Source organism: Mastigoproctus giganteus, chromosome 3, assembly GCF_048544385.1.
Source record: "Mastigoproctus giganteus isolate SK-2022 chromosome 3, ASM4854438v1, whole genome shotgun sequence".
Classification (NCBI taxonomy): domain Eukaryota; kingdom Metazoa; phylum Arthropoda; class Arachnida; order Uropygi; family Thelyphonidae; genus Mastigoproctus; species Mastigoproctus giganteus.
Window position 1 is genome coordinate 125,992,133 of NC_143577.1, and position 15,804 is coordinate 126,007,936.

Here is a 15,804-nt window from a genome sequence, read left to right on the forward strand (position 1 = left end):
GAAACTTGGGGGACACCAGCATTAGTGGAGAAGTTAGTAGACAGAGCGCCATCTACCATCACCCTCAGTGAGCAGTCAGAAAGAAAACTGGATAACCAACTACAAAAAACAGTTGGCAAACCATAAGATGGAAGCTTGTTTAGAAGACCTTTATGCCAAACATGATTAAAAGCCTTTGAGTATGTGAAGAGATTCTGTGTTTCACTGAAAGTTTCCATTGAATTTGTCCATAAATGGGTAACATAAGCCAGAATATCACCAGTGGATTGACACTGACGAATCCATACTGGCAATCGTTGATCAGGCAGAAGGTTTCTAGGTAGTTAAAGAATTTGCGATTAATTGATTTCTCCATTACTTTAGAAAGAGTAGAAGTAATTGCAATTAGCCGATAATTGGATGGGAGGGATTTGTCACCCTTTTTAGGAGCTGGCTGGATAGGAGCGAATTTCCAAGCAGAAGGAAAAAAAACCTTTGGAATAAGAAAGTGGAAAAAAGGCAGCAAAGAACAGGAGTAAGTTCAGGAGTACAGGTTTTGAGAACAAGTGGAGAAATACCAGCAGGACCTGGAGGATTTGGCGAAAAGCTTCTGACATCCTTTTGATGGAAGACCACGGTAGGCATTGTACAGAGCATGGTGAGAATGGTGGGAGGTGTTTTACCAAGATTATTAATACATGAGTTAGAAGAAAAATGGGATGCTAGCAGCTCAGCTTTATCCTTGGCTGAAATGACAATAGAACCATCTGGTTTTGACAAAGGTGGGAGCAGAGATGGACAGAAGTTGTGGCCAACAACTTTGGCAAGATAGCAGAATGCTTAGCAAATGTAGACATCAGAAGTTTTAAAACAGTAATCCGAACAAGGAAAAGAAGAATAGGAATCATCCATTTTGTATTATTTTAATGCTAAACTACACGAGGTTGGAAATAACCATGAGATGAAGGCTCCGTTGCAGAAGAGACATTCACCAATTTGTGATCTGAGGTGCGTAAAGGACCAACCACTTCTACCGTGTACCTAGAAAGGTTGTTTGTGAGAAAAAGAACAAACGTGTTGGTTGTATGGTTTGGATTGTTCAGCATTCTTGTAGGTAAATGAACAATCTGTGCGAGATCATTAGCAATTGCAAAAGCCTCAGAATCTCGACCAGCTCAGTCTATGTGACTAGAAAGCAGAAGCCAGCTGAAGTTATGAACATTAAAATCACCATGGAAAATTACCTCACTGGTAGGAAAGTTGGACTGGAGAAAGTCAAGCTGCAAAGAGAGGAAGTCAAAGAGTTCCAGTGATTAGTGGAATTGGGAGAATGGTAGAGAGAACTGTTGAATTTGACAGAATCAGGTGAAAGATTTTAAACCAGAGAAGATCGAAAAGAGGAGATTCCAAATTACCAAATTTCTGACAGGGAATATTAGAACGGACATGCACAAGTACCACCTTTGAGGTGAAAGGAATCGTACAGCGAATAGTTTGGGCAACTGAGATGAACAGTGGTTGAATCAACCGATAACTGAGATTCTGTCAGAAAAAGTACATGGGGTTTGGCAGACTAAGTGGAAATGGACATCATTGAGATTAGAACTGAGACCACTTATATTTGTGAAATGAACTAGGAAATGTTTGGGAGGTTTAGATCTTTTCACATGCATGTTTGCTCTATTAGTTTGAGAGTTCGTTGTGTATTCAATAGTAAGAAAAGGTGGGGTGGGGGAGGGATTGCTGTATGAAGTAATGAAATTTTTGGATATGGCATGCACACGTTAAGAATATACCCAGATCCTTTACATAAATTGGCTTCGCCAATTCCCACTGCATACACACTACTGGGACTCTCTCCAGTCACTATCTGGCAGATTAGAGGTAGCAAGATGGTACACTAGCTGATCCGGAAGCCTCCTAGAGAGTTACCAATAGGTTCGGTCTAGTGTTATAACTAGCGGCTGGCCTGCGAACACTGTTTTAGAGCTGTACCTTCGAAATGCAAGGAGGTTTGGATCTCGGCATGGTGTTCGTCATAACCTCAAAAGACCAATCATACTGCAAGATGGAAGAGCTGGGCGAGTGTGACCAAAACGTAGCTCTGAAGACTAAACATGGGTTCCACCACTTCAAGCCTCCAATCAGCAAAGTGGTGGTATTGCACCGGTTGATGAGAGTCATCTAGCACCTAGTATTGCCTGGTAACACAGAGGGCCGGTATTCTTTCATGTGGTGTGTGCGCCACACCTCGACCCCCTACTTATGTTGGTGCACACCCATAGTGCGCCGACGCATGGAGGTTATACCCAGGATTACTAACAGTCACACCATCATTAAGGTGCAAGCAGAAGATTTGTCTGACACAGTCTGTCCGGACTCTACGAAATTGGGTCCACTTGACTTGAGTGTCACCCGAATATCAGTTCCATCAGCGTTTTAGACTCCCGGGTTGCATGCACAGCTTGTCTGGCATGTCTGAGAGAATGTCTGCAATAGCCTCCAGGACCAATGTGTGAATGTAGATGCAAAATATTCGTTCAGTTTTTCAGCTATCTGATTTAGGATCATTACTCCGGAACCATCGATTATCAAATGCACCAACCTGATCAATCCCCTTCCTTCTATAGTTTACATAAGTAAAGAAGTTTTTGCTGTTTTTATTTGCATCCTTTGCCAAAAGATTTCTCATAATCTGCCTTCTCTTGCCTATCCTGCTTTGTGACTTGATTACAAATTAGCTTATATCTGTGTTGCCTGATAAGTTATATGCATCCTATGCATATTTCTTCTCTTTATTTTTAGATCATAATCTGGTTTCTTAAATTTGTATCAGTATTCTGTAATTTTTTTTAGATGTCTAATTCTATTAATTATTAGTTTAATTTTATTAAGGATTTCTTCTATTGATTTATTATTTTTTGATTCTTTAGTGACTTTGTTAGAGGGTATTGGTGTATTGCAGAAATTAATATGGAGTTAATAAGATTTTTTATACTGTGCTTTTGTTCTAAATGTACAGTATAAACTACTAAATTGCAGTTAATGATAAATGTTTCTAAAACACATTTAATGTATGTCTATAATGCATTAGTAGCAGCTTGTTGTATGTTGCTTATGTTTTTATTTATTTTTTTTGCTTGCCTGCTGTGATGAATCAGGTAACTCAGTCATCTGGTATTCAAAAATCTTTAAAATGTATGCTTGTGAAACATAACAATGTGGTAAGCATTTTTTATCTGCTGAATGAAATTATGTCATAATTGTTTTATTAATTTTAAATATTCAAATTCTGTAATTAGAAAGAATGATAAATTCTGAAATAAGAAAGAATGATAAATTCTGAAACTAAAAGAAAATGATTACCATATTCGTGGCGCCCTGTGGCAGTCAGCTAAATTTGATTTGATTCGACTCATTCTTCTGTGAGTTGTAACATCCAGAAATCAGGAGATTTCTGGACAACAGGAGATTTTGGTGTGGGGGGGGGGTTAGCAGTTTCATATGCGGCAGCATATTTTGTATTGGGGTACAAATTGATATTTCATAAAACTAAGACTTTGAATCTGTTTGTGCTTCTTCTAGAGAAAATCTTAGTAACTCCAGATATGGTTCAATTACCTCTGCTGGATGAAGCTTGAGCCCACCAGGAATGAACTCTTGGTTATAATAACACCTTTCTTTGGATATTCCCTTCATTATTATTGGGGACTTTAATGTGCTCCTACTTAGATTTACTGAAGCCAAGGAAGAGCTAGAGTCTGTTCTTTATTCTTATGAATTGTTATTGAAAAATGATCACTCAACCAGAACAAATCAAGCCCTTTTCCTTTTTGGTCATGGACACTATTACACCAAAACAAGCAGTATCATTTCTTGTCACACCATCTCTCAGTTGTGTTTAATGTTCCTCACAAGAAAATGTTTATACATGGGAAATACACAATTTATTATTTAGCTGGAAAAGTGTGTTTTTCCATGAAGATCCCTAAACAGCACACCATCTTTGCATTGCAATGAACTGGAAGTGGCGAAACCAAGTGGTGAAAGAAGTCTAGATTAAATAGAAAGCATATACCATAAATGTCAGGAAACACAATCCTTAGAGAATAATCAGAAATGCAAAAGAGAGTGTCCTTTTTTAACTCTAAAAGAAATGCATGAATTGGAAAAATTTATGATGAGAATAAAGCAATCCAAAAGATTATTGTCAAACAGCAATGGATGAGACCATCTTTAGAGAATAGGTTAGTACTTCCTTCAGTCAGTCTATTGCACCTGACCTAACAGTCCTCCGTAATCAGTCAAGAATCACTATATCTCTGTTAGAGATTAAGAGTATCTAATGAAGACAATAAGCAACCATCTGAAGATCCAGCAGTAGCCCCATGTGGTTTTCAACTTCGTTATGAAGATAGGCAAAGTCTTCCTAATAGACACTCTTTTTGTGACTATTTCTTCAACAGAATCCTAAAATCTGGAGAGATTACAAATATAGTAGCTCCCTGATTCATGATATGGTTCATATAATCTAAAGTTCGGATAATTCTATTAGGGGGGGGGGAAAGGAACTCTTATTCATGAAAAAATAATTTATTAATTATTGCACACTTGAGACATGATTGAATATTCCAATGTACAGTATTCTTTTACAGTAATTATAATAAAAAATTTTAAAATAGGTAAAACATGAAAAATGAATAAATGTACAATAATTATAAATTAACATTTTCAAAACAGTGTATTAGAACAAGTCCAACAATGTTTGTCTAGCAGATGAAACTTATTTCCTAGCCGCAAGTCTCGTGTTTCAGTGTAAGAAGCTGTGGAGCATTGCATTCATACTTCTTTTTATACACTTTTCATCCATTCTGTCACTACTTCGATTCCACAATAACTAGGAATGTTGTTCATAATTTCAGGAAGCTCAGTTCCACTTGTTTCTTCAGAGAGTTCGACAGTTTCCCTAAACAGCCCCCCACAGGATTTGTGCAACATTTCAGATTTAATAGAGCTCCATGAATTAGCAAGCATATAGGCACACACTTTCAAGTTAAAACTTTTATAAATGCTCAAAATATAATTTTCATCACCATCATACATTAACAGAATAAAAGTCTTCTTCTTAACAGTTGTTTCTTATATATAGCTTTTTAAGTTTCAGTAATACCTTGATCCGTATGTTGCAATCAAGTTGTTATATTTGGTGGGAGGAACATGAGTTTAAACTTTCCATCTTCTCAAAGTTCACTGCCATGGAGGGATGGTGTATTGTCTACAATGAACAGTTACTTTTCCAAACATTCCCATTTTTTCTTGGTATTTTTGTATTTCAGGAATAAATATAATTCGTACCACTCTGCAAATAAATTAGTAGTCTATTTCATGCAAGTCAAGGGTAATTTTTCATTCTTTAGAGCCTTTGAACATTTTGAATTTTTAATTAGAAGTAGATTTAACCTGTTTTTGCCACTTGTATTAGCACATACAGTTGCTGTCACTTGATCCTAACTCATTTTATAGCCAGGAGTGGTAGATTTATGTTTTGAGGATAAGTTTTTTTTTTTTTTTTTTTTTTTTTTAGGCAGTGCTTTCCAGTTTAAACCTGATTTATCAGCATTGTAAATAAAATTGCGATCATACTTCTCAATTTCAGTAAGAGGCCATTTCAATGATGAATCCTTCAACATTTTCCTTATTGGTGTTAACAGAATTGGTGTTAATGTTGCTATTGCTTCTTAACTCTTTATTGAACATAAGAGCTTTTTACACAAAACGGTCCTAAAATTGGCTGTCCTGCTGATTATTTTTGCATAAACCATTTGTATATTGCTTCTACTTTATTATTGTCAACCTGTTTCATTGTTTCTCTACTAGAGCTACCATCTTCACTTTCTAATACAGAAATGAATTGAAGAATTGACGGGCTATTCTTTTTAAAGTCAGAAACTGTGGCTACCTCAACACCATATCTTTTGGTTATATTCTTCCCGATTCTCATTTTTGAAACAAATTAATCATTTCCACCTTGTCTACCAGTGTCAGAACAACAAATTTTTGTTTACTTGACATTGTACATTTATTAGTGTCCATGAAAATTAGAACGTGTTTGATAACAAAAGAATACTGTACACCGACATGTGACTATGATGACGGTTGGGAACAGACTGGAATAATGACCATATGGGCTCTCTCTCTCTCTCTCTCTCTCTCTCTCTCTCTCTCTCTCTCTCTCTCTCTGTGTGTGTGTGTGTGTGTGTGTGTGTGTGTGTGTGTGTGTGTGTGTGTGTGTGTGTGTGTGTGTGTGTGTGTGTGTGTGTGTGTGTGTGTGTGTGTGTGTGTGTGGAGGGGGGGCTATCAAAGACTGAGCCTGCATTTATGGATTCAGTTAACTGGCAATTCAGCTAATCACAGTTCTGCTGTATTTGGAAGAGTTACTTCATCGGCTCCCCTCAAATTAGGAATCCAAAGATGCTCAAGAATTCAGACTGATCTCATTAAACACTATTTAATATTTTTGAGAAGACCATCCTTGAGATCCTAGCACGGCACTCTTTCCAACCCAAGCCGCCATATCAGCATATGATTATCTTGGGGAGCTAAAAATACTAGTAATAATGATTAAAATAAAATTAACAAAATTATTACAATCTACCAGCTATGTTGTTCAGAATACAAGAAGCATTAAATAGGTAAGCTCAACTTGATGTTATTTTGCTTTAACTTAAAATTGTTTTAGCATTAGTATTAGTAGTCAACCTCCACTATGGCAGATGGAAGTTTGTTCCTACAATCAACCACTCGCTGGCTAAAGGCAAATTTCTGTATATCTATTCTACGACTGTCTTTCCTCAGTTTGAATTTGTCCCTTCAGGTGAGTAATCTGAGCTAGAGGAAGAATCCCATCAGCATTGACCTTGCACAAACCATTCAAGGCCTTATATACTTCAGTCAGATTACCTCACAGGTGCCTAGTTTTCAGATGCTGCAATTTGCAGAACTTAAGCCTTTCTTGGTAACAGCAACTCTTTGTTCCATTCACAAATCTGGTTGCCCTTTTCTGTACTTGTTCCAGCAGCTCTACATCCTTCCTAAAATATGGCCTCCAGACCTGTATGTAGTACAAAATGATGGAAACACCAGATATGAAAGTAGTAGTTTTTGTAATGACTGTACAGTTAATTCTGCTGTAACATGGTACATGTGCTGTTCCTAAAAACTCTGCGTAAAGGTATTTTGCACATTAAAAACAATAGGGCTTATGGAAAAAATAGGGAATAGGGGCAGAGCACTCAAAAAAAATGGCCAGTCTGTTAACACAGGTTTAAACATCTAACATAGGTTTAAACATCTTAAATTTCTAATAAATAAATGAATATTACAGTAAATATAGCTGTTTACCTTGACAAGATATGAAGTTTGATATTTCTGTTCACTGACATTTTCTTTTCTTTAATTTTTAGATTGTAAAAAAAAAAAAAAAAAAAATAAGCAATCAATAACAATGAACACAGCACGCACAAATGAGATACGGAGTAACAAGTTTACGAAGCTTAAGAAATAGGAAAGAAGAGAAGATTCGGAAAATTTGTTTTTTTATTTCATGGAAGGCGGAAACATTTCACCACAATAACGTAAAAACTGACAGAATCCAGCTATCGGTATTAACGCAAATGCAGTAAGATTCAGTTTACTACCCATTTATAATAGAAACAAAAAAGTTTATTTAAAAGTTTATTTAAAATCTGAGAAAAAGAGAATTCTTTTGAAAAAAATGGAAATGTGGTAAGATGATTGGGAAGATGCAGAGAAAGGCTGTGAGACCTTTATCCCAATTCCTTGAGGCGGTCACAGACAATCTCTCAGATATGCCAGACAAGCTAAACTTGCTACCTGGGAGTCTAAAGCGCTGATGGAACTGATATTCGAATGACATTCAAGTTCAGTGCACCCAATTTCTGTGAAGTCTGGACAGTCTGTGGCAGCCAAATCCTCTGTTTGCACTTTTCAAAATGGTGGGACTGTTAGTAATCTTGGGTATAACCTCTGTGCACAAGCACAGTGGGTGACCACCAGGTGTGAACCAACATAAGCAGGGTCGAGGTGTGGCACCCAAACCACATGGAGAGAATGCCTCCCCTCTGTGCTACCAGACAATACTAGGCGGCAGATCACTCATCAACCAGTGCAATACAACCACTTTGCTTATTGGAGACTTGAAGTGTTGGAACCCATGTTTAGTCTCCAGAGCTAAGTTCTGGTCAACCCTTTCTTATCTCTTCTATTATGCAGTATTACTCATGCCTTTTGCAAGATCCAATCTTCCTTAAATTTCGAGGTTACAGTTCTAAAACGGTGTTCGCAGGCCGGCCGCTAGTTCGTACACATAAACGAACCTATTGCTATCTCTTTAGGAGGCTTACGAATCAACTAGTGTATAATCTTGCTACCTCTACTCTGCCAGATAGTGACTGGAGGGGGTCCAAGTAGTGTGTATGGGGGGGGAGAACTGTCGACGCCACCTTATGTCAAGGATATGGGTATATTCTTACCATGTGTAAGCAATATCCAAAAATTTCATTACTTCATACAACATGCCACCCCCACGTTTCCTTACTATTGAATACAATGAATTATCACACTAATAGAGTAAGCTTATCTGTGAACAGAGATCTAAACCTCCCAAACACTTCCTAATTCATTTCACAAATATACATGGTCTCAGTTTTTACCTCAGTGATGTCCATATCCACTTGCAGTCTGCCAAAACCCCCATGTATTTTTTCTGACAAGATGGGTTCTGGTACTTGTGCATATGTTCGTTCCAATTTTCCCTGTCAGAGACTTGGTAATTTGGAATTTTCTCTTTTCAATCTTCTCTGGCTTAAAATCTCTCTACCTGATTGTGTCAAATTCATTTGTTGTTTCTACCGTTTTCCCAACTCCACTAATCATTTGAAGCTCTTTGACTTCCTATCTTTGCAACTTGACTTTCTCCAGTCCAACTTTCCTAACAGTGAGGTAATTTTCCTTGGTGATTTTAATGTTCACAACTCCAGCTGGCTTCCGTTTTCTAGTCACACCGACCCAGCTGGTCGAGATGCTGAAGCTTTTGCAATTACTAATAACCTTGCACAGATTGTTCATTTACCTACAAAAATACCGGACAGTCCTAACCATACAGCTATCACACTTGATCTTTTTCTCACAAACAACCCTTCTGAGTACACTGTTGAAGTGAGTGCTCCTTTAGGCACCTCAGATCACAACTTGTCTCTTCTCCAGTGGACCCTTTATCTCATGGCTATTCCCAACCTCGTATTGTTTGACATTACAAGAATGTAAAATGGGATGAACTGCGAGACTTCTTTTCTTCTTTTCCTTGGTCAGATTACTGTTTTAAAACTTCTGATGTAAACGTTTGCTCAGATCGTATCATTGAAATTATTCTTCTAGGAATGGAATCCTTTATTCCACACTCCACTTTAAAATCGTGTCATTTTCTAAACCTTGGTTTTCCAATAAATGTGCTAAGGCTATTCAAGAGAAGAACGTTGCATCTCATAATTGGATTGTTTCCAATTCTTCAGTTTCATTTTCTGCCTTCTCCAAAGCCCGTAATAGTTGAAAGCAGTTATTAACCAGTCCAAACTAGATTTCGAACAGGCCAAGAGTAGAAAACTTTCTTCTTTCCCTAATGGTAGCCGAGCATTCTGGTTTCTTGCCAAAGCTATTGGCTGCAACTTTTGCCCATCTCTGCTCCCACCTCTGTTCAAACCAGATGGTTCTGTTGTCACTTCAGCCAAGGATAAAGCGGACCTGATAGCATCCCATTTTTCTTCCAACTCATGTATTAATGATCTTGGTAAAACTTTTCCCACCATTCCCAACACACTCCATTCAATGCCTCCTGTGGTCTTCCTTCAAAAGGATGTCAGAAGGATTTTTATGAATCTCAATGCTAAGAAAGCTCCAGGTCCTGATGGTATTTCTCCACTTATTCCCAAACCTGTGCTCCTGAACGTCCTCCTGTTCTTTGCCACCTTTTTTTCACTTTCTTATTCCAAAGGTGTTTTTCCTTCTTCTTGGAAATTTGCCCTTATCCAGCCAGTTCCTAAAAAGGGTGACAAATCCCTCCCATCCAATTATCGTCCCATTGCAATTACTTCTATTCGTTCTAAAGTAATGGCGTAATCAATTAACCGCCAACTCTTAAACTACCTAGAAACCTTCTGTCTGATTGCCAGTCAGACTGAAGGCGATCAGACAGAATGGATCGCCAGTATGGATTCTGTCAGTGTCGATCCACTGGTGATATTCTGGCTTTTTTTACCCATTTATGGAAAAATTCAATGGAAAATTTTGGTGAAACACAAGCAGTTGCTTTTGACATCTCAAAGGCTTTCGATCGTGTTTGGCATAAAGGTCTTCTAAACAAGCTTCCATCTTATGGTTTGCCAACTGTTTTTCATAATTGGTTATACAGTTTTCTCTCTGATCACTCACTGAGGGTGATGGTTGATGGTTCTGTCTTCTAACTTCTTGACTAATGCTGGTGTCCAAGTGTCAATACTTTCCTTCACTCTTTTCCTCTCGTATATTAATGACCTTCTTCCGTTGACTGGATATCCTATCCATAGTTTTGCCGATGACAGCACATTGCATTCCACTTTCCAATTTGAGAAATCTTGCCCTGCTCAATCAGCTTCAACTTCTCTAATATCTGCTACCAATTCCTTAAATGCCGATCTCCAGGTAATTCTCAAGTGGGGCAAAGACAACTTAGTTTATTTCAATCCTTCTAAAACTCAGTCTTGTCTTATATCTCGCAAAAAGGATTCTTCTGCTCCTATGCTTATGTGACAGCCCGATTTCCAGGCAAGATGATATATCTCTTATGGGGATTACCCTGACTGCTAATCTCTTTCTCTCTCTCTTGGCACAAGCACATTACAAATATTGCTTCCTCTGCATCTAAAACGCTTGGTTTTCTCTTTGGCTCTCAGCGTTACTTTTCTGCCAAACAGCTGCTCACTCTGTACAAATCACAAATCTGTCCTACCATCGAATATTGTTCCCACATCTGGGGCAGTGCTCCCAAAACTTCTGTCAGGCTTCTTATTTCCATTCAGTAGAGGGCAGTTAGGTTAATTAATAAGTCATCTCTAACAGAGTCTCTCTCTCCACTCACTATCTCATAGATGTACTGTTTCCACTGCATGCCTTTTCTACAGATATGGGTACTGTTCTTCTGAATTGGCTTCTATAATTCCTGCTCTCCCTTTCAAAACAGTCCGAACACATGCCGCCACCAACCAACATCCATTTACTGTCCAACTTCAAACTCACAGAACCAACTTTTCATCTTCCTTGTTTATTCATTCAAATGCCGTTGTATGGAACAACCTTCCTTCATATGTATTTCCTGAAAATTATTGACAGAACTTCAAGTCTGATATCAACAAATATTTTCTTTCGTCTTCTCCACCTCTAACCCAAGCACGGTATTAACTACTATAGGTTCTAATACCTCTTGTGTTTGGGGTTTTCATAGAAAAATAAATAAAAAATATAAAATTATAAATCGAAAGTTAAAACCATGGCTTTAATTTGGTTTTCATGATATATCTTTATATTTCATGATATAACGAAAGTTAAAACCATGGCTTTAATTTGGTTTTCATGCCACAAGCCTCATTACTGGACATGAATTGGCATATAAAATGTCATCGTGAAGATTACGTGAGTAGGGGTCATGTGTTTGTGGTTGAACCGGAAACATCTGAACATGTTTTTTTTTTTTTTTTTTTTTTTTTTTTTATGTGAACCCCAAACACGATAGCATTAGCATTAGTAGAGGCATTTGATGCAAGAAAGCAAGCTTATGCAGCATCAGCCAAAAAAAAAAAAAAAAAACCACTTCCACTTCACCCCTCTGTTCGTTCAAAATACCTGTCCAGCTGAGCCTTAAACTTATTTAGGCTATCAACCTCCACCACAAGGGATGGAAGTCTGTTCCACCAACCAACCACCCGCTGGCTAAAGGCAAATTTCCGCACGTCTATCCTACATCTGTCTTTCCTCAATTTGAATTTATGCCCTCTCAGGTGATTTTTCTGAGCTAGAGGAAGAATCCCATCAGCATTGAGCATGCTTAAACCATTCAAGGCTTTATACACCTCTATCAGATCACGTCGCTGGTGCCTAGTCTCCAGACACTGTAATTTGCAAAACTTAAGCCTTTCTTCGTAAGAGCACCCCTTTCTTCCATTCACTAATCTTGTTGCCCTTCTCTGTACTCGTTCCAGCTGCTCTACATCCTTCTTGAAATGAGGCCTCCATACCTGTATACAGTACTCTAGGTGTGGCCTGACCATTGCCCTATACAATGGAATAATCACCTCCTTATCCCTGCTGGAAAAATTCCTGTATATCATTGACAATACTCCATGAGCTACTCTTGCAGCCCTTCTGAACTGCTCAGAGAACTTCATATCTGCCTGCACAACCACCCCCAAGTCCCTTTCATTCTCTACCACTGTCAGTGTAGTACCACAGAGTTGATACGTTGCTCTGGGGTTGCTGTTTCCCATGTGTAGTACTTTACATTTGTCAATGTTAAACTTCATTTGCCACCTCTCAGCCCATCTGCTCAACTTTTCCAGATCCTGCTGCAGCAGCATAGTGTCAGTAGTGTCCTTGACAACCCTGCCAACCTTTGTATCATCTGCAAACTTGGACATTAAGCTTGATATACCATCATCAATATCATTTATAAATACAGAAAACAATAATGGACCCAACACTGATCCCTGAGGGACTCCACTAATAACATTAGTCCATGATGAGCAGTGTCCATTGATTATCACTCCGCCTCAACCACCCCTTTATCCCTAGCAGCAATTTGCCTCCAATGCCACACTGCTCCAATTTGTGCAGCAGTCTTCCATGTGCAACAGTATCAAAAGCCTTTCTAAGATCCAAGTATATAATATCAAAGTTATTCCCTGCATCCAGTTCTTTTGTGACTGCATCATAGTATCCAATCAAGTTGGTCAGGCAAGACTTCCCCTTAACAAAACCATGCTGTGTCTGAGCTATAACTGAAGTCTTGTCTAAATGATCCTGCAGTGCTTCTTTAACCAGTGCCTCCATTAATTTTCCTGGAACAGAAGTTAAGCTCACAGGTCTATAATTACTTGTGTCAGCCTTTGATCCTCCTTTGTGAATTGGGGTCACATTTGCACATTTCCAGTCTATGGGTACCTCCCCTGAGTCCAAGGAAGCTCTCATAATTATGGCTAAGGGTTTGCTTACTTCCTTTGCTGCCTCCTTTAATATAACTGGATAGATCCCATCCACCCCGGGTGCCTTTCTTGTGTTTATCTTCAACAGTTTCTCCTCCACTTTACTCCCAGTTATTTCAAGATTCTGTAGCTTACTGCTAGAGTTGAATACACCTCTGGCATTCCCCTTGCTGAATAACTCCTCATGTGTGACTGTCGATGCAAAATATTCATTTAGTTTGTTAGCTACCTGAGCAGGATCATCAACAGTTGACCCATCAATATCAAGTGGACCAATCTGATTCATCCCCTTCCTTCTAGAGTTTACATAAGTAAAGAACTCTTTGCTGTTTTTCTTTGCATCCCTTGCCAAGGATTTCTCGTAATCTGCCTTTGCCTGCCTAACCTCCTTTGTAACTTGGTTGCATATCAACTTGTATCTATCATAGGCTTCTGTGTCATGTGTTAATTTGTAAGTATCCCATGCATTTTTCTTCTCTGCCATATGCCTCATTAGTTCATCTGACATCCATTTTGGCCTAAACCTTGAACAATATTTCTTAGTTGGTATGTAAAGCCTAGTAGCTTTCAAGATAAGTTCTTTGAATGCTTCCCATTTTGAATTTGCTGTTGGTAACATCATCAGTTGGTCCCACTGTATAGAATTTAAATACTGTCTCAGTACATCGTAGTCGCCTTTACGGAAGCAATAACCCTTCCCTTTACCCCTAATGGTAGTTACCTCTTTGAGTAAATCCCACTTCAGCACACTGTGATCACTGCCACCTAGTGGTTCGTTTATCTGCAGATTCTTAATGCATGAAGAATCACTGCTGATAATCAAATCAAGAGTATTACTCCCTCTAGTTGCCTCCCGAACATGCTGATGTAGAAAACAATCATCCAATAAATCCACAAAAGCCCTGCTAGTGTGTGAGTAACCAGCCCCCCAAATTCCAGTCAATATCTGTGAAATTAAAATCTCCCATTATAAGACTCTCTGATTTACTGGCCCACTCTATTTCCCTGTACAGTTCCTTATTATACTCATCAGAGTCATTAGGCCTATAGCACACTCCTACTCTCAATTTTGATCTCCCAATGCTTATGTCACACCAAACTGACTCAACACTACACTGTCCAGCGATGTCGACTGGCTTCACTTCCTTGGTTTTTATGTGTTTCTTAACTAATAGCATAACCCCTCTCCCCTTCCTATCCTGTCTATCCTTTCTGTAGACGTTGTACTCCCCAAATTGCAGTTCTGCATCCCTTATATCTGTGTGACACCACGTCTCTGATATCCCAACAATATCTGCCTTTGATGTTTTGAGCAATACCTCAATAGGTATTAGAACCTATAGTACTTAGTACCGTGCTTGGGTTGGAGGTTGAGAAGACGAAAGAAGATATTTGTTGACATTGGACTTGAACTTCTGTAGATTGTAATTTTCAGTAAATATGTATGAAGGAAGGTTGTTCCAGAAAACGGTAGTTGAATGAATAAACAAGGAAGATGAAAAGTTGGTTCTGTGGATTTGAAGTTGGACAGTAAATGGATGTTGGCTGGTGGCAGCACAGGTTCAGGCTGTTTTGAAAGAGAGAGCAGGAATTATAGAAGCCAATTCAGAAGAACAGTGCCCATGGAAGTATCTGTAGAAGAGGCATGCAGCAGAAACAGTGCGTCTATGAGAAAGCGAGTGGAGAGAAGAGATGAATCATTAATTAACCTAACTGCCCTCTTCTGAATGGAATCCAGAAGAATGAGAGAGGGTTTGGGGGCACCACCCCAGATGTGGGAACAATATTCCATGGCAGGGTAGATTTGCGATTTATACAGATGTGAGCAGCTGTTTGGAAGAAAAGTAACGCCGAGATCGAAAGAGAAATCGAAGTTTTTTAGATGCAGAGGAAGCAATATTTGTAATGTGCTTATGCCAAGAGAGATTAGAAGTTAGGGTAATCCCCAAAAGAGATATATCATTTTGCCTAGAAATCGGAGTGTCACTAAAGATAAGCATAGGAGCAGAAGATCCTTTTTGCGAGATATAAGACAAGACTAAGCTTTAGAAGGGTTAAAATCAACTAAGTTGTCTTTGCCCCACTTGAGAATTACCTGAAGATCGGCATTTAAGGAATTGGTAGCAGATTTTCGAGAAGTTGAATCTGATTGAACAGGACAAGGTTTCTCAAAATGGAAAGTTGAATGCAATGTGCTATCATTGGCAAAACTATGGATAGGATTTCCAGTCAGTGGAAGAAGGTCATTGATATACAAGAGAAAAAGAGTGGGGGAAAGAACTGAACCTTCAGGTACACCGGCATTAGTAGAGAAGTTAGAAGACAGAGAGCCATCTACCATCCCTCAGTGAGCGATCACAGACAAAACCGGATAACCAATTACTAAAAACAGTTTACAAACCATAAGATGGAAGCTTGTTTAGAAGGTCTTTATGCCAAACACGATCAAAAGCCTTTGAGATGTCAAGAGCAACTACTTGTGTTTTACCGAACCTTTCCATTGAATTAGCCCATAAAC

General features: G+C 38.6%; 1 protein-coding gene across 4 annotated transcripts in view; it reads left to right on the forward strand.

The window, feature by feature from the left end:
- The window catches only part of LOC150088259 (moesin/ezrin/radixin homolog 1-like), a 706,511-nt gene that overhangs the window by 188,698 nt on the left and 502,009 nt on the right, over nucleotides 1-15,804 (forward strand). For 3 of the 4 annotated variants that reach the window (XM_090369412.1, XM_090369409.1, XM_090369411.1), the window contains one exon: nucleotides 3,141-3,203. The exons of the other annotated variant lie outside the window; for it this stretch is intronic. In XM_090369412.1, the coding sequence (XP_090225538.1) occupies nucleotides 3,141-3,203 (63 nt within the window). The remainder of the gene's footprint in view (nucleotides 1-3,140; nucleotides 3,204-15,804) is intronic. 4 annotated transcript variants of the gene reach the window in all.